General features: G+C 35.5%; 1 protein-coding gene and 1 pseudogene across 2 annotated transcripts; both read left to right on the top strand.

The window, feature by feature from the left end:
* The first annotated feature begins 14,515 nt into the window (after positions 1-14,515).
* LOC115957540 (F-box/FBD/LRR-repeat protein At4g26340-like) lies at positions 14,516-16,472 on the top strand. Of its 2 annotated transcripts, XM_031075811.1 has the most exons (3): positions 14,516-15,619; positions 15,713-15,853; positions 15,941-16,472. In XM_031075811.1, the coding sequence occupies exons 1-3, from the start codon at positions 14,621-14,623 to the stop codon at positions 16,232-16,234; spliced, it is 1,434 nt and encodes a 477-aa protein (XP_030931671.1). In that variant the 5' UTR covers positions 14,516-14,620; the 3' UTR covers positions 16,235-16,472. The 2 variants fall into 2 exon arrangements, with proteins under 2 accessions (XP_030931671.1, XP_030931672.1); XM_031075812.1 differs by lacking the exon at positions 15,713-15,853.
* A 5,783-nt stretch (positions 16,473-22,255) lies between these two features.
* On the top strand, positions 22,256-24,369 carry LOC115957827 (annotated as a pseudogene).
* Positions 24,370-24,935: the final 566 nt, after the last annotated feature.

Raw genomic sequence — 24,935 nt, 5'->3', positions numbered from 1 at the left:
TTAATTCATTCATTGTATATCATAAAAATGATCTTGAGATTCTAACTGTCACAATTGTGTTTCGGTTTCCAAATCGGACCATCAGATCAAAAGATATCACATAATCGAGTTTGCACGGTTAGCATGCATTGTGTCTAGGTAAAGTCGACCACGCACAATTAATTTAAATTAATTTTGATTGGTTAAACAATTAGAATTAATTAAATAATTTTGTGATTGGTTGATAATTAGTGTTTAAAATAGGATTGCTTGCATAGGAATAAAGGGGATAATTGGATAACAATAAAATTATGGATAATTTGAACTTTATCAAAATTTATTTTAGGTATTTATCTACAAGATAATTATTCCTGAAAAGACCTAAATTATCCAGAAAAGAGATGAAAAATCTTAGAATACGGATGAAAACACGTCTAGATGCAAGGACCGGCTAAAAAAAACCTAAAAAGGGGGTCCAAAACGCACTCGAACACAAAAGTAAGTTTGGTGCCCAAGAGTACCATTTGGCACTCTTTTGGGCTTTGGCCCAATCTCCTTCGGGTGCCGATAAGGCACACCCTTTTTTATTTTTTTTGCAGAAAGACACGTCCCGATTTGCATCCTAATCGTTTGAGCTATTTTTTAGAGTTTTCCAGCCTCTAAAAATAGAGACGGGATCTCATAATTCAACACACTTTTTTACGCCTTGAAAGGCACACTCTTTTATGCTCTCAAATTGCACATATTTGCTGATTCCCTCTCTGATATTTTCTGTTGAAATTAGGGTTTTTAGGTTTCAAAGATAATTTGAATAAATTTCTTTGAACCCTAAAACATCCTCCTAAGTAGATGAGTGCTTATGCAAGATGTTGCTTTCTAACCCTTTTGTTTATGCCTTTCTTTTATAATGATGCATGCATGTTTTTTTAGTTTAGTTGTGTCAAATATCTACAATATGAATTGTTAATTATTGTTTTGTTAAAGCATGATCTTGAATCTTTTATTGCAATTGTAATCTTTTTCTTAATTTTAAAGATCTGCATATAATCAATTCTTTTTCTTAGAATAAAGCGGATTTGCATCTTCATTAGATGTAGATCTAAATTTTTCTTAATCAAAAACGGATCTGCATCTTCCTTAGATGTAGATCTAAATTTTTCTTTAAACAAAAAAAGGATCTACATCTTCATAAGATGTAGATCTGAATTTTCTCAAATCAAAAACTGGTTTGCATCTTCGTTAGATGCAAATCTAATTTTTTTTATATCAGAAAACTGATTGGTATCTTCCTTAGATACAAATCTGATTTTCAACATATGCAAATTTTGAAATAAAGAAAAAGATCATGCATGATTGTGTTTATGGTTGTTTATTTTGTTTGGTTCATATAGCATAAATTTGTTTTATGAATGAAATTCTCTTCATAAAAAATATTTTTTATATTTTCGAACATATAAAAACAGATTTGATTTTTTTTTTTCTGTCATCAAAAAACCATTTTTTTTATCATCATAAAACAAATCTGGTCTTTTACAAAACTAAAACCACTTTTTTTTTTTTAATTCTCAAAAAAATATTTGATTTTTTTAATACACAAATCTTTTTTTATCACAAAACAGATTTGGTTTTTTATAAACCAAAATCAATTTTTTTTACTCACAACAACAAATCTGATCTTTTTTTAAATAAAGAAGAGAATACATTCACAAATAAATTTATGTGATTTAGTTTTTGTTTCTCATGTGCAACATATCATTCATAGCAAGCATAAAGGGGTACATAGGTCATGAGAGTCTAAAAGACCAGATTCTGTTTGGGCAGAATGGGTGCTTAACACATTCCCATTCCATAACCTAGCCTCTAAATTTAGGTCTTTGGATATGTAGATCTAAGCCTTGTCTTTATTTTTATTTTGGTAGATTGTAACTAGGACCCAAAGCCATGTAATTTTCAATTTACCAAATGTATTTCTTTTTAATCAATGAAAGAACTATTCAGTCATGTATATTTGTATTTATTATTTTCTTATTTTTTTGTATTAAAAAAAAATGGCTACTTCACATCACTTATTCAAAAAGAGAGGTGCCCTAAAAAGCACACTCCAAAAATCTCTTTTTTTTTTTGAGAGGCACCCAAATTTTGGCAGTCTTTCACAATGGCGACTCCACTGGGGATGTCGAGGGCTAAGTTTCGTATTAAACTTAAGTGACCAAATATGTGCCCCTATTTTGCATGGTCTTGCGTGATGTTGTTGTTTGTTTGTTTATTATGTTATATGATATTTTGTTGTATGACATGTTGCTATTTGTATTGTTTGTTAAAATCTTTCCCTAACTATCATTGTGTGTGCCATCCAAACAATATGTATGCACCCCTTTCAACAACTTGTGGTGGTAGTAACCATGGATCACTGATCTTCATTAGATTTGGGTACCCAGTGGCGAACTTACCAACTCATAGCCTAAAGTCATTGGATCATTTTCTGTTAACTGTAAAGGACAAACCATGCCATTCGAACCAACGCAATGTTCATTACATTACAAATTGGAAGGTGTAACGTCCTAGCTATGGGAAACAATGAAACAACAAACCCACCCTACAACGTAATGACTTAAAACCTACCCTTAGGTCGATCCCAATTAAAATTGCATTACATGTTGTGTGTGTTTGTTTTGGTTGATTGATTGATGTGGATGGGGGTCTTAGCTTTGATTACCCTAACCAAGCCTGTCATTAAGGGAGAATTTGGTCAAGTTCTGAAGGAAGGCTACTAAGAGAACCGAAGCCTGACATTCAAGCTAGTAGTTCCAGTTCCAAGCTTGTCACTCCCATTACAGTATTGAAGCCCTTAAGCATAGAAGAAACTCCGTTGCTGCAACATCACAACCCCACATTTGACCTACAAGACACTTCAAGCCCTAATCGAATCACCCGACATCCACAAATAGGAGGAGACACTTCAAACCCCAAGTAAATAGCCTAACACCCACAAATGGGGGGAGACACTTCAAACCCCAAGGCACCAATCCTAATGACCTAACAAAAATTGCCTACATCACAAAGGGGGAGAGACACTTCAAACCCCCACATTTGATGGCCGACAAGCCTACAGACATGAAGATTGATGAAGAAGCCACATATTATATGGAGGAAGATTCCATAGTATTGATGCTAAGGGAAGAAGGAGCTTACTGGGAGCCATCTGCCATTGTTGAAGCCATGATCGAGTTGAAGAACTAGGCATGGGAGGGAGCTACCCACCCCATGGAAGACTCCGTGAGGAAGATCAAGACCAAGTTAGTCACTTTTGCCAAGAAGATCTAGACCGCCGAGCCAGTCACCCATGCCAAGAACATTATTTCTGTCCCTATTGAGTCTATTTCTTCTAGTATTTCTATTCTTGTTAAGTTTGTTTGTGATAGTTTTCCAGTCGAGTTTGATTTAGTTAAGCCTATTGAGTCTATTGAGAACTCTTTCCCTTTTAATAAGATTTTTGATTCTGCTTATTTGTTGGCTTTGAATGTTTTTATTTTTGAAATTGGTAAAGAAACTCTTAATAATAAGGAATTAAAATATGGACACCTAGAACCCATAAAAGAAGAAACCCAACCCATTAACCTGGAAATTGATGATGAACCCAAAATAATACAAGTGGGCAATACCCTAACCACTTCAGAGAAAAATGCATTAGTGGCATTGCTGCCAGAGTTCAAGGAAGTCTTTGCGTGGTCATATGAAGACATGTCTGGGATCGATACAGCTATAGTACAACATTGCATTCCAATAGATCCAACCATGAAGCTGGTCAAGCAAAAGTTGAGAAGAATGAAGCTAGAGTGGACTCTTAAGATCAAGGAAGAAGTGGAGAAATAGTACAATGCAAGATTTTTGAGGGTGGTCAACTATCTAGAGTGGTTAGCTAATGTGGTTCCGATACCAAAGAAGGATGGGAAGGTCAGAATGTGTGTAGATATTCGAGATCTGAATAACACCAGCCCAAAATATGATTTCCTTTTGCCTCACATTAACATCCTGATTGACAACATAGCAGGTCATGCTTTACTATCGTTTATGGATGGATTTTCAGGGTACAATCAGATTAAGATGGCTCTAGAAGATATGGAGAATACCTCCTTTATTACACCATGGGGGACATATTGCTACAAGGTCATGCCATTTGGCCTTAAAAATGCTAGTGCAACTTACTAACATGCAGCCACTACTTTGCTATATGATTTGATCCATAAAGAAGTAGAAGTTTATGTTGATGATATGATAGTGAAGTTCAAAGACCGTGAAGAGCACATACTAGCTTTGAGGAAGTTCTTTGAAAGAATCTGATTCTACAAGTTATGGTTGAATCCAAAGAAATGTGCTTTCGCAGTCACATCCGGAAAATTGCTAGGGTTTATGGTAAGCCAAAGGGAAATAGAAGTTGATCTTAACAAAATCAAGGCAATTGTAGAGATGAATCCCCCAAGAACTGAAAAGGAGATTCGAGGATTTCTGGGAAGGATACAATTTATCACCAAATTCATAGCTTAACTCACCATGACATGTGAACCAATCTTCTGACTACTTAAGAAGGAAGTCCCTACAGTGTGGAATGAACAATGCCAAAAACCCTTTGAGAAAATCAAGAGTTATCTGATGAAACCACCAATATTTGTCCCACCAGTACTCGAAAAGCCATTGTTGTTATATCTCACCACTACAGATACAACAATGGGGGCTTTACTTGCTCAATACCTAGAGGAGACTAGGAAGGAGAATGCAATTTACTACATCGGCAAGAAGATGTTGCCTTATGAAGAAAAGTATTCACCATTAGAGAAGACATGTGTAGCACTTGTATGTGCAGCTCACAAACTCAGACATTATGTGCTTGCTTACAAAGTTTTGTTTATTGCAAGGATAGATCCTTTGAAGTACTTAATGGAAAAACCTGTGCAAGATGGGAAGACTACTAAATGGGTGTTGCTTTTGTCAGAATTTGATATTAAGTATGTGACCTAGAAATCTGTGAAGGGGAGAGCAATTGCCGATCACTTAGCCCATTGTTCACTAGACTCAAGGAGACTTCTTGGATGAAGATATCATGGGGATTGAAGTAGAATCATGGAAGATGTTTTTTGATGGAGTAACAAATCAAAATGGAAGTGGAATTGGAGTTCTCTTAATTTCTCCAAAAGGGACCTTCTAGATGAAGATATCCAAAAGCGTCTCGATTGCCGAAGCATCAGGAGTGTGCCCCTTTGCAATTGAAAATAAACCTCCACAGGAGAAAGTAATATAAGTATGTGAGGCATGGTTACCTAAAAATTGAAATCCCACTTTTCCCCAAGGAAAGAAAGAGTAGAATTTCGAGGGGCTATTGTAAGGATGAAGGGCCCAGATATAGGTATTGGGCCGTGGGCCACGCTCGAGGATGTCAAATAACCCGAGGACAGACTAGTACAAGTGAAGGTAGATAAATATTGGGCCAAGGAAGAGATTAGGTCATGATGAGCAAGGGATGTTGTCTGAGGAGAAGTACATCCTCGGCTAAGCAGAGTGGAGGTCAAAGGTCCGACCATCTATCAAGAACAAGTCAACAGGCAATCGTGCTTGGAAGGATAAATATTAGAGAGGGATGAGACAAAAAAGAGTTGGGAAATATTTGAGAAGAAAGTTGCTATCACCGCATTGAATGCTTTGCATCTAACACCCTGGTCGCATTAATGTGGAGGTGATACCTGAATAGTAACTTTCATCATTATAGCTACCCACAAAGACTTTAGGAAAGTGCTGATGGGACAAGTATCAAGACTAGCAATTTGATTTACACGTGGCCTAAGATGAAAAAAGAGAAGGGAGTATAAAAGGAAGAAACCCCATTACAGAGGAATGGATCAAAAAAACTAGAGAGAAATCACTGTATACCCAAGAACTGTAATTTTTGTATAAGTCTCAGAGAAATATATAAGAATAAACCTTTCTCGGACTTGACCAAGGAGAACTTTTCTTGATTAAAACTATGTGTTTATTCTTTCCAGTAATAACTAACCTATTGTGATCACTATCTACATAGCTCAGTGAAAGTTCAGTTTCAAGCCAACTCTCTAACAAATTCATTGTTTTGGCTCTTTGGGCCATTGACCATCCATTTGGGCTTTGGGAGCAAATTGTATCCTTACAATTGACGCCGTTTATGGGAAATTGAACATTCTTGAGCTTGTTCAATCATGGTAGGTTCAAGGCCAAACTGTGAAGAATCTGTGAGATCCTAACGTCAAGATCAATTCCTTAATCTTGAACGAAGGAGAGACTGTGAAGTTAGTGTACACACCACCCATACAAGTAGGAGTCATTCTAGAAGTGAGTTATGTGTCCCATGGAGAAAACACCAGGAACATGCAGCTGGAGATAAATCATTTACGGAGGAAGTTACGCCGTAAGCAAAGGAGAGGGACTCCCTCAAGCTTAGAGTCTTTGATGATGATGATAATAGTTATAGGCCCAAATCAAGGACTCCTCCCAGTGAGTCTTTCTCTTATGATGAGGATCGTCATTATAGGCAGAGGAGCAGAAGCCCATCTCACAGAGGCTTGGGGAATGATGCTATGAGTAGGACCTTGTGCCAAATTACCACTCACACGGAGGATTGAAGGGGGAAAACTTCCTCGGCGGTTTACTCAGCCAGCATTTATCATGTATAATGGTAGGACGGATCCAGTGGAGCATGTTATCCATTTTAATTAGAGAATGGTTGTCCACTCGAAGAATGAGGCCTTAATGTGCAAGGTATTCCCATCTAGCTTAGGACCGATGGCAATGAGATGGTTTGATGGGTTGGAGGAAGGATCAATTAGCCCATTTCAAGAGCTTACTAGGGCTTTTAGAGCTCGATTTGTTACTTGTAGTAGGGTTCCTCGTCCCTTGGATTCCTTGTTGTCTATGGCCATGCAAGAGGGAGAGACCCTAAAGATGTATTCAAATAGGTACTAGAAGATGTTTAATGTGATAGATGAAAATTTCAATGATATAGCAATAGGGATGTTTAAGGTCAGCCTGCATGCTGAGCACGATTTGAGGAAATCTTTGACAAGGAAGCCTGCCTGAAGTTGTTGACACCTCATTTTGCAACCCATATTTAACCTCACATGGAGGATAAAAGGGTAATTTCGTCTTGGAAATATACATCTTAATTCTGGTCACTAGCTTTTAATTTCACTTCACCAAAATGATCTTGATGTTGTAACGATCAAATCAATCGGACCATCAGACTGAAAGTTATCATCAAATCAAGTTTTAATGGCCGAGATGCACTATCACAAATTGAGTCCGACTATATGTGATTATAAACAGTTGATTCCAATTGGTTATAATTATAATCAATTTGAGATTAACGATATGTCATAATTTGATTGGTTAGGATTACATTTATGGTGAGGTTACATACACCTAATTAATTAGATAGATAAACATTAATTATTCAATGAGTAATTTGTGCAATTATCTTCTAATTAGGGTAAATTTGGAACCAATTAAGCCTGAAATGGGAGTGATTGGAGTCATTTAATGTTAATTGGGAGATAATTTGGAACTTATAATGTTAATTGTTTTGAAATAATTTTTTAACAAATGACTTCTGCTCACCATTTCATCGATATCTCTTAGAATATTTTGAATCTGTGAATGAGGTTGATTTTCCCAGAAACTAGACATCCAAGGCTTCAATTTGAGTACAAGAACGAGACAATTCCAATCAGAATTAAGTCAAATATGATTTTTTGAAATTGGCTCTACAGGCTGTTATAGTAGCTACTGGAAAACCGAATTTTGGTTTGTACCTCACTTTCACCAATCTCCACATATAATGCACCAGATTTCCCCAAAGGCCAAAATGAAGTGTAGGTTTATGATTCTTTGTCAACCCTTATTAAATGACATTCCATTCGTATTTCCTCCACCACTACTATATAAACCCCCAATTTTCTTCATTCCAAAGCACGAAAAGACCCCCCTCTCTTCCCCTCTCTTGAGTTCTAGTGAAGTTAAGTAATCTTGTCATATCTTAGTCTTCCTGAGACTCAAGGTATTGAGTGAGACTCACTCTTCCTCTCTTAACTCTTCTTTTCCTTCACCTTTAAAACCTTTACCAAGAGTTGTCTTCTCCACCATATGGATTTTGCATGAAGGTATAATCTCTTTCCTTGACTTGTTTTTTGTGTTGCCATGGTGAGAATTTAGGATTAAAGCATGATAGTAACTATTTAAATTATCTTGAATATGTTTGAATGTTCTTAAATGTTCTTATGTGTTCTTCATATGTTCTTAATTGTTCATCACATGTTCATGCATAACACTTGTTTCGATCTTAAATCCACATAAAAAACATGAAAAAGATGTTTGTTTAATAATTCTTTTAAATTCTTGAATCTAGGATATCACCATCCACACACATTCACTACAATTTATTTTTCAATCCAATTGAAATTCTTAATAAATTGAATTAGAGTTTATCACATATACACACAATGAATTCAACATGCAAATTGATTGATAATATATTGGATGATGTGATATGAATATTGGCCACCATAATCTAGAAGACCGGTTTCACCGGGCAAGATGGGTGCCTAATACCTTCTCACCTTGTAACATAGCCTCTGAATTTAGATCAAGGGTTGATAAACCAATGTTTATCCTTATAATTTTCAATTTTTTGATTGTAACTAGGAAACAAAGTTATGTACTTTATCTTAGATTGTATTTAGGACCAAAGCCATGTAACTTTCCTATGATCAATGTAAATTCAATTGAAAATTAATAAAATGAGAAATTTTTCAATTTTGGTTTTCTTATTTATCCCAATAATTAAATAAGTGGCGACTTCATTGTAAAACCCTTAATCTAAAGGGGAAAATATAACTAGTCAATCCTCCATTTTAAGAGGCAATAACACGACTCCACCCATTCATATAGGTTTGGCCTAACATCCTAAAAAGGACTGGGGATGGGGTCTCTCACAGAAGTTACATCAGCTCATGGATCGAATTGATGAGTACAAATGGGTTGAGGAAGATCAGCAACAAGGAAAGGGGAAGGCGAAGGTAATTCCCCAGGACTGAAGAGATTTTAGGTCAGAGAGGTATAATAATAATCGGCTCAGGAGAGATTTTGCTGGACATACTGGGTCTGCTACTACCCAGGTAGTCAACACTGTGTTCAGGGAGCCTGTGCACCAAATCTTGGAGAAGATAAAGAATGAGCCATACTTTAAGTGGCCAAATAAGATGGGAGGAGACCCCATGAAGCGTAATCAAAGTCTTCATTGCTAATACCATCAGGGCCAAGGACTAACTATAGAAGAGTGTAGGACTTTACGCGATCACCTAGAGCAGATGGTCAAAATTGGGAAGCTAAAGCAATTCCTATACCAACCTAATGGGTAGGGGAGCCAAGCAGGGTCAGCACATCAGAGGGATGCTTCCTCAAGACCACCCTTGGGGATGATTAGTGTTATTCTTGCTGCCCTAGGTCAGATTGGTTCTTATCCATCATGTGTTATGTCCATAGTAAGGCCCCAAGCTGAGGATTTGATCCCTGATTCTAAGAGGGGGAGAATGGAAGTCCGACTAGCTCTAAGCTTCTCTAGTAAAGATAAAGTGGGAACTTTTCAGCTATATGATAATGCCTTGGTGGTCACCCTTCGGATAAGGGGTTTTGATGTGAAAAGAGTTTTGGTAGATCAGGGCAGCAGTGCAGAGATCATGTACCCTAACCTATAGAAAGGGCTCAAGCTAAAGCCCGAGGACTTGGTCAGCTATGATTCCCCTTTGGTGGGGTTTGATGGGAAGACAGTTATCCCAAGGGGCCAGATTAGATTGCCTGTTAAAGTAGGGTCAGAGGTCGTAGAGGTGGATTTTATTGTGGACGCATATTCCCCCTACATAGCTATTATGATGAGACCTTGGCTTCATGCCATGGGGATTGTCTCTTCCACTTTGCACTTGAAAGTGAAGTGCCCTTCAGGGGAGCAGGTTGAAGAGTTGATTGGAAGTCAGTCTATGGCCAGATAGTGTTTAGTGGCTGCAATTAGACATCAGTCTGGGGGTGAATCCTCGGTTCTTATAGAAAAGGATTTATAGCAACCAAAGAAAGTAGTCACGTCCTTGGATACTGTGGTAGAGGGGGCAAAGTGTGAAGAGTTAGAAAAAATCATCATTGATAATGACAATGAGAAGTATTTCCAAATGGGAGTTCAGTTGCCTCATTGGGAGAAGGAAAAACTGGTTGCTTTCCTCAGGAAGAGCATTGATGTATTTGCATAGAGTGCTTATGAAGCTCTTGGGGTGGATCTAAATTTCATCTGTCATCATTTGACTGTTAATCCATCTGTCACCCTTAAGAAGCGACCACATCGGCGTTCTTCTAAAGAACATTCTAATGCTGTTAAAGAAGAGGTGGTGAAGCTTAAGCGTGCAAGGGCAATAAAAGAAGTGTTTTACCCAGAGTGGTTAGCCAACACGGTGGTGGTAAAGAAAAAGAATGGGAATGGCGAGTGTGTGTGGACTTCATAGATCCAAACAAAGCTTGCCCCAAGGATCCCTTCTCGATACCTTGGATAGACTAGTTGGTGGATGCAACGGTTGGCCATTCTCGGATGAGCTTTTTGGATGCTTTTCAAGGACACCATCAGATAAAGTCATGAGGTATGGAATCCTTAAATGCTTAAGAAAGAGGTCACCATGTTTCTTAAATGAGTATTGGGTTGTACCACACAATTGTTGTCACTAATCATAGAAAAATATTTGGGTTTGAAGGTAATGAATGAGCACAGCTTGGACATGACACCTTGAGAACAGGCCTTGAACCTATTGAAATTTTCATCCAAGAAATGACAAATGACACAAAATCTGTTTTAGATAGCAAATGACATTTAGGAAGCTCAGCTATCATAAGCTTTGTGATGACTATTTAATATAACTTTGTATCAGAATTGAACACTAGAAGATTTTTAACTTTGATAACTTTGTATCAGAAGGAATGTTTATCCTACATTGGTTGTGTGTATCTCGTGTCTTTGATAACTTTGTATCAGAAGGAATGTTTATCCTACATTGGTTGTGTGTGTCTCGTGTCCTCTTGTTATAACCCTAATCTACAACTACAAAGGTTAGGTCCTTTTGTAGTTGTACTCTGGTTATATAATGTATTATAAACCCAATTTAAGACACTAACCGTAGAAAAATATTTGGGTTTTGAGGCAATGAATGAGCAAAGCTTGGGTATGACACCTTGAGAACAAGCCTTGAACCTACTGAATTTTCATCCATGAAATGACAAATGACACAAAATCTGTTTTAGATAGCGAATGACATTTAGGAAGCTCAGCTATCATAAGCTTTGTGATGACTATTTAATATAACTTTGTATTAGAATTGAACACTAGAAGATTTTTAACTTTGATAACTTTGTATCAGAAGGGATGTCCGCTGGTTATAACCTTAATCTACAACTATAAAGGTTAGGCTTTTTTGTAGTTATACTCTGATTATATAATGTATTATAAACCTAGTTTAAAACACTAGTATTACGGTTTTTGTGTGTGTTCTAATAAGTATTATTATTTACTTTAAAAAAAAAAAAATTTTGGTCATTCTTTTTGAATTGCATTAAAAAAAAAAAAAAGAATTTGGAATGTACGTTAAATTATTGTTGTATTTAAAATTAATTTTGTATCATCTAAAACTTTCTTTCTTCTAGTAATTACTAGATAATGTCCCATGCAACGCTCGGATACTTTGCAAATTCTTTTTAAATAATTTTTATGTTTTTTAAGACTTATTTGTAATACTCATTTTGTTGTATAATATTTATGTTCTCTAACAATATTGCTAAATGCTTTAAAACTTGATCTTCTTAATTCATATTTTTTATAATAAAAAATTGTCATAGAATTTGTTTTTGAATATTGAGGGGAATTGCTTTACTAATCTAGATTTATGAGGTTGGAACAGTCAAGTTTTTTGACATTTCTATGAGACTAACATATTATAACATTTGTAAACTTACTTTTTTAAAACTGATTAAATGATTTTGAAATTTATAAATTAAAATTTTAAGTGTAAAATACATTCATATCCTAAAAAAGTACAAAACTTCAAGCATCCTCCTAAATACTTCCATATGTACACTCCATTTTCACAACCAAATACCGAGCTACAAATTTCAAACACCCATTTCATTATCTCAACAAAAGAAAATTATTTGTAAGTACTTGCATATAGAGAATGTGATAGAAAGAAAAATATGCTAAAAACACTTTCATTTATCAAGATTTAATTGCCTTAAGTTGGACTTCCATACCCCCCTTTTTTTTTTTTTGAAAAAAAAATCTAAAATCATCATTGACTTTTACTTTCAACGCCATGCTTATAACAATACCGCACTAAATAGTAGTAAAAAAATACAAAGAAACCTATAAATTATGAGTTCTAAAATAGAATATAAAAAACAACTAATTTCATCAATAATAAATTAGAAAGTTTCTTTCTATTTTTCTTAAGTTCTAAAACAAAATACATTTATGGCTTTCTCACACCAAAATTCAAAAGACCCAAAGCCAATCATAGCATTTACAAAACCTATAACGTTTAACCTCAATATCAAAACCATAAGTTGTCGTCAGTCAATAAATAACATATGCCATCTTCCTTGGTTTTAGCCAACTCACACGAGTTAAGATCAGATGAGACGATAATGTTGGAGCTAGGTAGGTGTTATTGAAGGGTTGAAGGTAAATGACATCATTCTTGGTTTGTGCGTATTTGAGATGAGATGGCATAAAGGATTGTGGGTGGTGTATATAAAGGAGTAGAAATGCAAGATGTGAAAATACAAGTCCTTATTTTTTTAATTGGAGAAGTCTTGAAACATTGAATCAAAGAGTTTTACAAAGAATCCTTATTCTTTCATTGGAAAAGTCTTGTTTCCTCAAAAAAAAAAAAGTCTGGAAACATTGAACCAAAAAACAAAATGTTCATATTTTTAATTTGTTCTTATCTCTTATGTGGCTTAAAAGTATTTCAATTATCTTTTCAAAGAGTGCGTCACATGGCAAAATCTCAAACTTTTCCACATAAAGTCTTTACTTTTATGTATGGAAAAAACTTAGATACAATCCCTTATGATTGTTCCTTAGGTTTCCATTTTAATTTTCAGCCACCCGTCTAATTAAAATACTTCAACAAACAATATTAAAAAAGACAAAAGCTTTTTGTTTTCTTTTCCTTTTTTCCCTAGCCCCAGTGGCGGCTCTAGGAATTTTTTTTAGGGGGTTCATTAAAAAATTTTAATAAAAAAAGAACTTGAATATATCGAGTTACCAACAAAATAATAATAATAATAATACATGAAGTTTTATAATTTCCTTCTACAAGTATTCAAATTTTGAATTATAAGTATCTATTACCAATGTGGGTAGGTATGAGCCTACAATCATTGTATTTTGTTAAGTTTATTTAACATTTTTATTTTTATGCATTTTTTTATTATCTATTTGTTATTGTTTTTATAAAAATATTTTAAACTAAATGACTAAACTAAACTCATTGATTTTGTATTAATTATTGACGCACATAACCACACTCATTCATACATAAAATTATACACTAGTGTCTATTTAACCAATCAGATGCTTGGACAATCACTAACTTTATAATTTTATTTCTTAAATTTTACTAACTTTATAATAAAATGTTATTATAGCACGATAACAATTCACACACATGTTACAAACCATCTCTATTTCCTAATTATTAAATTATATTTATATTGCACACACAAACATCCACACACATCATAATTGACACAAATAACATTATAACAAAAAGTAATGCACACAATCAATATTAGACACACTTACACACATAATATAAATTTATAAAAAATAGTGACACTTACAATTCACAAACACTTACTCTTTATCTTTAGAGTTGGAAATACTTATATAATAAAAGTGTGCAAAATTTAATTCAGGGTGTGCAAAAATATTTTTAAGAAAAAATTATAGTATTAAACTAACAAAAAAAATATTTTATATATATAATTTTTTTTTTTTTTTTTGAAGTCAGGGGTTTCATTTGAACCCCTTGAGAATAATGTAGCGCTGCCCTTGCCTAGCCCAAGATGAAACATCTGCTTCATATCTCTCTAACAGAGCAAGGGAGAGGAAGTTTTTTTTTTGGAGAAAAAAACACACAAATGTGAGATGTAACGGGGCTTTAACACAAAGGCATAACACAAAATTCACTCAAAAGTTACGGAAATTTTTAGGGGTTTTTTGCCCATGAGATCTACAAATGTATTAATTATGTGACAAATATTGAAACATTTAGTTTTGTGAATTTCAGATATTCCAATTTTAAAAGTGACCACATAACTGTTTTAATTTTGATCAATCTAATATATTTGCGAAAATAACTTAACGGGCAAATAAAATACCCTAATTTATATGGGAGGGTGGGGGCATTAGCAAGATATACCCGTATTCTCTCTTTTTGTGTGCGCTTTTGTGACGAGCACTTGTAGTAGTTTTTGTTTTTCGCAGCTCACTTTCCATTCTAAACTTGTGCCTCGGCAAAATCCTGAATGAATGGCTGAATCAACCTCAAAACGCTTGAAACCAACTGACCCAGAAGAAGCAACAGTGGTCGAAGACAGGATAAGCAATCTGCCGGACTCTCTCCTCTGCCATGTCCTCTCTTTTCTCACAACCAAAGAAGCTGTTGTCACAAGCATTTTGTCGAGCAGGTGGACGACACTCTGGACTCTTGTGCCAAAGCTCGACTTTAACAGCCACCAATTTGAAGAAATACCTTCTTCAGATGAGGAGGAGCAAAGTCCTAATCATCAAGATCAGTGGAATACTAATAGGTACCGTTTTACGTTTGCGCATATCGTGTCCAGGGTCTGGGCTCTTCGCGATCGCAGTCGCAACTATGCGAATCCCATCAAACACTTTCGCCTCTACTGGCATTCTGATTCTGACCCAATCCATGTCGACACATGGGTTCGCACCGCGATTACGCCTGACTTGGAAGAGCTCCATCTCTTCATTTCTCATCCAAAACCTTTCAACTTCCCCTCTACGTTGTTTAATTACGCTAAATCATTACTAGTTTTGAAATTAAATGGCAAAATTGTTCTTAATCCTCCTTCTTCTTCTTCTTCTTCTTCCGGCGGCTTCCCGAGCCTCAAAACTGTTCATCTTGTCGATGTCCGATTTGCAAACGGCGACACTGCCTCTAAACTCCTCAGTTGCTGCCCGGTCCTCCAAAATTTGTATTTACAAATATATATCAGGGACCGTGATAACTATTTTAAAATCATTGCACCTACACTCAAAACGTTACATTTAATTTTTCTTCGTTATTGGGAGTACAAAGTTGAGATAAATGCCCCAGCTCTCGAGTACCTTTATTGCAGAGGCTGTAGTATTGAAGACATTTTGTTAGGAAATCTGTCTAACTTATTTGAAGCCAACGTTACCGTAGATCGTAATCCAAATAAAGATTATGGAAAAAAGATTAGGGACTTCATCGGAGCACTCTCTAATGTCAAATCCCTTCATTTGGTCTCAAATTTAACACAGGTAAATTTTTTTTTTTTTAATAGATGAATAGATAAAGACTACTTTTTCTTGGACAATCAGTTATGTTGTTGTGATTATTATGTTGTTGTGCAGTGCCTCTGTTACGCCACTAAAACTGATCTTCCCATGTTTCATAATTTGGCTTGCTTAAGCATTCATATTGGTTATATTTTGTGGGATGTGCTCCCGAATTTGCTTCATCGGGCTCCTAATCTTGCAGTTCTAGTCTTTAATGTATGTTATGCTCAAATGATGGATTTTTTTTTTTTTCTCCCTTCTCAAATAATCCTGAATTTATCTGAAGTAATCTTCTGTTGTCAGGAAAAAGTAGAATGGTACAATGTTGATGAGGAATATACTTCCATCATTGAAAGGATATTCAATGAGGACGTTCCTATATGTATATCATCGCACCTCCAGACATTTCATTTTAAAGGATTTAAAGGGTCAACGTATGAGTTGGAATTTGTTCGACATATCCTTAAGACTGCAAGATTCTTAAAGACGATGACAGTCTCTTCTGCTCGTATGAATTCAGAGGAGAAGGTTCGTGTTCTCAAGGAGTTATTGATGTTCCCAAGGGAATCCAGGACTTGTCAAATTGCATTTAACTGAAGTATATTTTGTTATGATTTCTCTCTCAGTTACTAAAGCACTGTATGTGGTTCTTTTGAATCAAGTCAGGTAAAAGTAGGAAGGATAAATCCAACAAGTCTGATTTATTGTGCTTTTAAGTAGTGGTGTTGCCTTGCCTTGTTGTTTTAATTCATTCCCAACTCTTGGGAAAATGTTGTTAGCCTTTCTATTTTAGTAGGAACAATATGACAGAAGTGATGATGCTAATATCAAAATATATTGTGAGTGAATTATTGTGGCAGCTTTTCCTGGAAGTCTTCATGTTTATTTTCTCTACACTTTCTTTGATTTTTCTTAGGAGTTTCCTTTTTCTTTTTTTTTGGGTGGATAATATACAGAACCTTTCTAAAGAAGAGTCTTTTGGATTCACCTCTAGGTTGTAAAACCTACGGGCAAATGACCCCACCCACAAGAACCAACATTCAGTGGCAACTTGTTTCCCAATCAACAAATTGCATGCACATGTTTGCAGAAGGCTTGTGTGTGGAATTTCTTATAGAATCCTTAGGAGTTGCCTTTTCATGTAGTTACACACATAGTAATGAAATCAAGAATTTAGAGTATAGTCCACTGTATCATATTTGGAGATTCATTAATTAAATAGATGAAAAATCCCTTATGGAGTGTCAAGAGTTTGGACTGGAATATTGAAATATACTTTGTAGACTCGATGGTTCCTTGGAAAAGTATTTGGAAGCCTAAGATTCCTTCAAGTCTCGCCTTCTTTATTTGGACTGCTTCCTTAGGGAGAAATTTTACCGTGGAGAATTTGTAGAAGAGAAATATAATTTTGGTTAGTTGGTGTTCTATGTGTAAGTAGGTAGGGGAGAAAGTGAGTAATTTGCCATTACATTGCCCTTTTGCAAGTGAGTAAAGGGATATGATTTTTGGGTTATTCAGAGATCATTGGGTGATGCCTAAGAATGTTGTAGATTTACTAGTTTGCTGGCAAGGTCTGTTGGGATGACATAGAAATAGTGTAATTTGGAAGGTGGCCATTCCTCATTGTGTGATGTGGTGCATTTAGCGTGAAAGAATGCTAGAATTTTTTAGGGATGTGAGTGGTCTACCTTACAAGTGAAGATGCAATTCTTCCAAACTTTGTTTGAGTGGATAATGGCACAGGAGTATATCCCTTCCATACTTCATGTTTTAGTTTTCTTTTCAATAAAAATTAATAATTATCAAAAAAAAAAAAAAACTCATTCAATTTATTTTTTAAAAACAATAGCTTTTCTCCCTCGTTCATCCTTTAACCCACTCAAGAATCAACTAAGCTTGTGTGGTTTAGACAGTCATGTGAAGTTAGATAGAGCTTCAAATTGGCTTTTGTAAGTCGCCACATTAGAAGTTTGTTTGAGCCTAGATAGAACCTCCATTGGATCATCATATGTTGTTGGGCCAAATCGAATTTTCCAAGTGTTGACAAAAGCCTCCCAGCCAACAAACAATCCGGCATAATAAGCATCCTGAATAGTCACCAATGCTTCCTTATCCATGTGACATGATGGCATCAGGACCATTTGATGCTCAGTTGTATTACATTAAAAGAACTGATTAGCCTTGTAAATCCAGCAGGCTGGATCATCTCCTTGGAATCTGGGGAAGTCAAATTTCGAGGGTTTGATTTGGCTTACCAATGCAGACTCTGAAGCTGTTGAATTGCTAGTAACGTGGTAGCCTTGTGACCCTGATTGCTACTTCCTTTCTTCTGATTCAGCCATTTTCTGCACAAACAAATTAGTAGACTATTACTGTTTTTGAATTTCTTGTAATGCCTGTTATGGTAGGTAGTTAGTGTAACACTCCCCAACAGCTTAACTAACTCCTAATTAACAACATGCTGAATAGTTGTTTTTCACATTGTTGATTATAGAGCTAGTTAGATGCATCAAAGTCTAGTACTTTACAAGTGTCCTCCTATTATAGCAAGAATAAGCAGAGTACAAGTAAGCTAACAAAGACTAGTGTAAACTAATTACAGGTAACTAAAATGCTCAAGTACAGGTATCAATACAATGCAGCAACAACTACACTCATTCAGCAGTGATAAAGCGGCAGCCATGTAACTGGCACACAGTAACTCAACTATCTCAGCTGATGCAGACAGCAGGTGGCAGATTATGCAGCAATGAAACTAGCAAACAGGTTATGCAGCAATAGACAACATGCATATCAGAAGCATAGCGGGTAGCTAGTTCAATCTTGAGGGTCATAACATTTTTCTTTTTTGGGCTCAACCCTTAAATTGCCATCCTTCAGCAGTTAGAGTTCTATATCATAAATAGTTACTATCCTCCTTCATTTCTTTCATCTCAAGTCTAACATTTAAAGCTTACCTAATTTTGGATTTTAATTTATCCATGAATATTTTTCTTTTCTTTTAAAATTCTTCGGTTGTCATCACTTGATTTAAAAAGTCATCAATCTGATTTTTTTAAACGGTTGCATTTCCTCCTTATTCCAAACCGTATGACATCTTCTCTCTCAGTCTCTAATCTCTCTATGACAAATGGAACTAAGGCCTACTCAATACTGGGATCCTATGATTTGGAAACCTATACTTCATAGAGATATGGAGGTACTCTAAATGTCTGTTTCATTTTTTTTTTTCCCTATAGTTTAAGAATTTTTCAACTACATTTTGTTTATTTTATTAAGGAGAGAGCTTTGAATTTGATGTGACATTTTTTTTCATTTTAGATTTGAATTGTGGTTTTTATTTTTATTTTTTAAGGTTTTGGACCTTAAAAGTGTGTTTTTTTTTTCTTCAATTATAAATATTTTTGAGATATGTTTTCTTTGTTTTAGATATTAGAGAATGTTGTAGGATAAACATACAAAATTACAACAAAGCACCACAATACACTAGAATTAACGAGATTTGGTGTACTCCAAACCTACATTCACAGGCAACGCTAACCAAAAATCACTATTAATAAATTGAATTACAACTGCATAAACTCTCACAAAAAACTCTCAAACATAAATTAACCAAAAACACCCAAATGTGTGCTCAAACTAATACACTAAACACTAACAGAACTTAGTCTTTTAACTCTCCCTACACTAAACTTTTCTCATAACTTTCACGCACATGCACACATAGTAAAGTCACACCACCATTCTATTTATAGAAATTAGTGTATATTATTACTATGACATCTGCTGATCTAGGTTCTACTTATATTCTTTTAGTCATTCCTATCTGCCTATAATTTGTCTTTGTGCATCTCCCATGTACTAGTAGATAACCGATTGCTTTATGGCTTTGGGCGGATGGGTATTGGTAGCCTTGGGTTCCCAGAATGGGGAGTCTCTGATAAAGTCATGAGGCTTGGAATCCTTGAATGCTTAGGATGTCACCATGTTTCTCAAATTAGTACTGGGTTGTACAACACAGTTGTTGTCACTAAGCATGGAAAAAATCGTTGGGTTTGGAGACAATGAAAGAGCACAGCTTGGGCATGAAACCTTGAGAACATGCCTTGAACCTACTAAAATTTCCTTCCATGAAATGACAGATGACACAAATGTTATTTCAGATAGCGAATGACATTCAAGGAGTTACCATCTGCTTTGTGTTGGTTATTTATTGTAACTTTGTATCAAAAGTGAACACTAGAAAATTTTTATTTTTATTTTTTGAATTGCATTTATATATATATATATATATATATATATATGTATGTGTGTGTGTGTGTATATGGCGCTTGGGTTTGCCTTGGGCTTCAACGCTTGAGAAGAAGTACCTCAGTAATCAAAAGTCACCTAAGAGTTCCATAAAAAAATAAAAATAAAAACTCACCTTAGAGAAAATCTGTCATATAGGCTATGATAAAGCACATGTAGAAAATCTCAGAGCTAGTTTTAGTTTCTGTTTATATGATTAGCATTAGCATTTGGCTTTTCAAAACCACATTAGCCTAAATTTTCACAAAACTCACGCAAAAGCTTCATGAATAGGCTCAATAAATTGTCGAAAATTTTGTAACAATGAACAGTGGGCCCAAAACATTTATTGAGCACTATTCACTCAATACATCAAAAAATAATTTTTTTTGTTCATTTTCTCACATCTCTCTCTTTGTGTTTGACTATTTGAGTAGAATAGTGTTTGAAACTTTTGAAGCAAAATCAAATTATTCTAAATCTGATGGATTTAAATTGCAATTTAGTCTATTGTTTGCTTAAATCATGCTCCATTATCTAAGACAGCCTTGTGTGTTGGGATTCTGCCATCAACGGCTTATATAGGTAGGTGGATTCGTTAGCAAAATTTCATTTGGCTATGAATCACAACGTGCAAAGTAGTCCAAATATTGTTAGGCAATGTAGCTCGCCTGTTGGCTTATATCCTATATCTCTATTGAAAATGGTATTGTTCTTGGAATCAAGATTCTCTAGAGTTCTAGAATACTTGACTGTATAGGGTTTTTTTTCATCTTAACCTTCTTTTTATAATAAATAGTCTATTCGCTAAAAAAAATAAAAAATAAAAACAAATTGACATGTCAAATTTTGAATTTATTAATTTATTTTAGTTTTTAAAAAGAGTAGTTCTAGGACCACAAATTATTTCACAATTTTTTTGCCACAACTCTGACGTGGCAGATTGTGAGTGGTTAATTATCACTTACACATAAACCCACAATTTTTTCTTTACCAATTACACCTTACCACGTCATAGTTGTAGCAAGAAGTTGTGAAAAATTATATGATCCTAGACTTTTCCTTTTAAAAATTTAGAAACCCAGAAAACCTATAATTTGCAACCTTGGTCGTCCCTCTCCTTAATTACGTGGTTTTGGAGCCTTTGGAATGGTTGATTGACAATTTTGTTTTTGTTTGCACTAGTTGTTATCTGCTAGAAATGTGAATAGGATGCGGAGGTTAATGATTTGTATAAGATATTTTGAGAGAATAAATATATATATATATATATATATTTTAAATGGAGGTTGATGATTCATATAAGATATTTTGAGAGAATAAATATTTAGAAAAAAATATGGATGCATTGAGGGAATTAAACCTCAAAAAAATAATAATAATAATCTTCTCACATATCTCTTTTTGTGTATGACTAGGGGTGTCCACGGGTCGGTCCGGGTCGGGTTCGTGCCCAACCTGGACTCGACCCGATAGACTCGGGTGGGAGAAATCATAACCCGCAACCGACCCGTATGGAGCTTCGAATCGGCTGGATCGGGTCTTGTCGGTTTCGGGTTCGTTACAGGGGTCGAAATCTGGCCGGATTTTGGACAAAATCTTGCCGGATATCGACAGATCTGGCCAATATTCCTCCATATCCTTTGAGATCTGGCCGAGATGTTGCAATATTTGTCGAGATCCAACCGAGATCTCTTTATATCGACGGAGTTTTGAGTTCAGCTTACCAGTTTTTCGCCGAAACATGAGATCTGCGACTGGAAGAGAGAAAGGCATCGGGCGGGTCGGGTGCTTCGGTTTCTCAGACAGGCAAACCGAGACTCGAACCGATGGCATCGGATCTTTGCGCCGGCGACCCGCAGCCGACCGAACCACTGCTCAGGTCGGGCGGTTATTGGGTCGGAGAGCGTCGGGCCGGTCAGATTCTTCGGGTCCGGGTGAGTGTTGGACAGCCCTATGTATGACTATTTAAGTAGAATAGTGTTAGAGTATTAAGACCGAGGTATAAAAGTGCATTGAGCGGAGCCTGATTTGAATGCTTACTTGTTGCATAATTAAAGCTTGTGATAATAAGTTTTGGTTAGATTAGTTTCTCTGTTAATTCAATCAGTCAACTAATGAAAATTTCATTGCAAAATGTAAGGAAGAAAAATATTTTACAAAATTGTGAATTCAATTATTTTTGTAAATTGTTAATATTACAATTAAGTTGATCGTACCCTTAATTAATTTTTTTTTTAAGGGATACCCTTAATTAAAATTTAGATAAAGTCTATAGACATAATAGTAGAGTGTCAGTAATGCACTGATCTCAATCCCTTTTATCTTCAATTGTAGTAAGTACTGGGTACTGGTATAATAATAAGTAGTTTTCCCGGGCCACGGTCTATTACTCTATTTCTCCGCCAATTTGGTTTGGCACAGTATCTTTAAATTGGGAACTCCAACTCCGAACCCCATTATTTCCCAGATTCTGCTCAACAACCAAATAGCTCAGAATGGCTAACTCAAACTCAAAACCAACAGGGGTGGACAGGATAAGCAATCTACCAGACTCTCTCCTCTGCCATATCCTCTCTTTTCTCACAACCAAAGAGGCTGTTGTCACAAGCATTTTGTCGAACAGGTGGAAGACACTCTGGACTCTTGTTCCAAAGCTCGACTTTGACAGCTACCAATTTAAAGAGATATCTTCTTCAGATTAGGAGCAAAGTCCTAATCAGTTTAATAGGTACGGTTTTACGTTTGCGCATATAGTGTCCAGGGTCTGGGCTCTTCGCAATCGCAACAATGCCTATCCCCTCAAACAATTTCGCCTCTACTGGCATTCTGATTCTGACCCAATTCAAGTCGAAACATGGGTCCACGCCGCTCTTTCTCATGAATTGGAAGAGCTCGAACTCCACATTTGTTTTCCTGAACTTTTCAACTTCCCCTCTGCCTTGTTTAATTATGCTAAAACATTAGTAGTTCTGAATTTAATGGGCAACAATGTTTATGTTATTCCTCCTTCTTCAGCTCTCCTTGGCTTCCCTAGTCTCAAGACTCTGCATCTTGAAAATGTCTGGTATTCAAAACCCGACTCGTTCTCGAGATTCCTCAGTTGTTGCCCGGTACTGCAAGATTTGACTTTGCATTTACAAACATATACGTATGATGTTTTGAAAATCATTGTACCTACACTCAAAAGATTGCATTTAGATTTCCATAATAGTGCTTATCAGTACAACAAATTTGAGATAAATACCCCAGCTCTGGAGTACCTATGTTTCAGCGGTTATGTGATTGAACATGTTTTGTTGGGAAATCTGTCTAACTTAGTTGAAGCAGACATTGAGGTTGATTATGATGATATTAAAGATTATGGAAATATGATTATGGACTTCATCAAGCAACTCTCTAACGTTAAATCCCTTCATTTGGACTCAGATCTCACTCAAGTAAGGAAAAAAAAACACATTTTTTTCATGTTCTATTATTAAATGGCTAAACACTCTTTCTTGGACAATCAGTTATATTGATGTGATTATTATATTATTGTGCAGTGCCTTTGTAAAGCTACTAAATTTGATCTTCCCATGTTTCATAATTTGGCTTTCTTAAACTTTGATGTTGGTGCTTGTTTGTGGCATGTGCTCCCACACTTGCTTCATCTGGCTCCTAATCTTGCAGTACTAGTCTTTGAGAAGGTATGTTATGCTCTGATGAAATATCTCTTTTCTAAAATAATCCTGAATTAATCTAACTAACTAGTGTATCTTCTGCTGTCAGGAGGAATACATGGGATTTTACGTTTGTGATGAGGAAGATACTTCCATCATAGAGAGGATGTTCAATGATGAAGTTCCAATATGTATATCAACGCACCTCAAGACATTTCATTTTAAAGGATTTGAAGGGTCAACTTATGAGCTGAAATTTGTCGGACATATCCTTAAGACGGCAAGATTCTTAAAGACGATGACAGTCTCTTCTGCTAATATACATTCAGAGGAGAAGTTTCGTGTTCTCAAGGAGTTATTGATGTTACCAAGGGAATCCAGGACTTGTCAAATTGCATTTAGCTGAAGTATATTTTGTTATATTTGGTTCATTTGAATCAAGACAGGTAAGCCGAAGGTCTTGTAACTGAAATGGTTCCTCTCCATGCACAAAGTGTTTGAGAGTCTAGGGAGGAAAGGGTTCAAACTATGGGTTAGTTGGTAAAAGTAGGAAAGATAAATCCAACAACTCTGATTTATTTAAGTAGTGATGTTGCCTTTTTTCTTCTTCTTCTTCTTCTTTTTTTTATTTTTTATTTTTATTTTTATTTTTAAAATTCATTCCCAAGTCTTAGGAAAATGCTGTTAACCTTTCTATATTAGTAGGAACGATATGACTGAGCTGCTGATGTTAAAATCAAAATATCTTGTGAGTGAATTATTGTGGCTGCTTTTCCTGGATTTCTTCGTGTTTATTTTCTCTACAATCTCTTTGGGTTTTTTTGAGAGTTTCCTTTTCTTTTCTTTTTTTCTTTTTTTTTGGATAAGGTAGAAGACCTTTTTAAAGAAGAGTCATTTGGACTCGACTCTAGGTTGTAAAACCTATGGGCAACTGATCTCACCCACAAGAATTAACATTCAGCTGCACACATGGTCTGCTATATCATACTTTACCTAATCTACATTCCATTAGTTTTTGTGAGATTTTTAATTGCATAGAGCTAAAAAGTTCTATGCGATTATTTTTATAGGAAAAATGTGAACTTCAGACTATTTGGGGGTGATCGGAAGATAATTCAACTATCAAGAAGTACCTCAGTAAACAGTAACGAAAACTCCCCAAAAAAGAAAATCTGTCGTCTGGGTTTACGTTGGGCTTCAATCTTCAAGAGAAACTCTGTCATCTAGGCTATAATAAAGCACGTGTAGAAAAGCTTCGTGTTAGTTTTGGCTATATTATATGGTTAGCATTTGGCTTTTCAAGGCCACATTTAGCCAAAATTTTAACCAAACTCAGCCCGAAAGCT

The sequence above is a fragment of the Quercus lobata genome, chromosome 8 (genome assembly GCF_001633185.2).
Source record: "Quercus lobata isolate SW786 chromosome 8, ValleyOak3.0 Primary Assembly, whole genome shotgun sequence".
NCBI classification, from domain to species: Eukaryota; Viridiplantae; Streptophyta; class Magnoliopsida; order Fagales; family Fagaceae; genus Quercus; species Quercus lobata.
The sequence above is the reverse complement of the archived record's forward strand: the minus strand, read 5'-3'. Positions and strand labels throughout refer to the sequence as shown.

Excerpts from the sequence above, each read along its gene's own strand:
- LOC115957540 (XM_031075811.1), top strand. The coding sequence starts at position 14,621 with ATGGCTGAATCAACCTCAAAACGCTTGAAACCAACTGACCCAGAAGAA. Across the intron at positions 15,620-15,712 it reads TGGTCTCAAATTTAACACAG|TGCCTCTGTTACGCCACTAA; the intron begins GTAAATTTTTTT and ends GTTGTTGTGCAG. Across the intron at positions 15,854-15,940 it reads TTGCAGTTCTAGTCTTTAAT|GAAAAAGTAGAATGGTACAA; the intron begins GTATGTTATGCT and ends TTCTGTTGTCAG.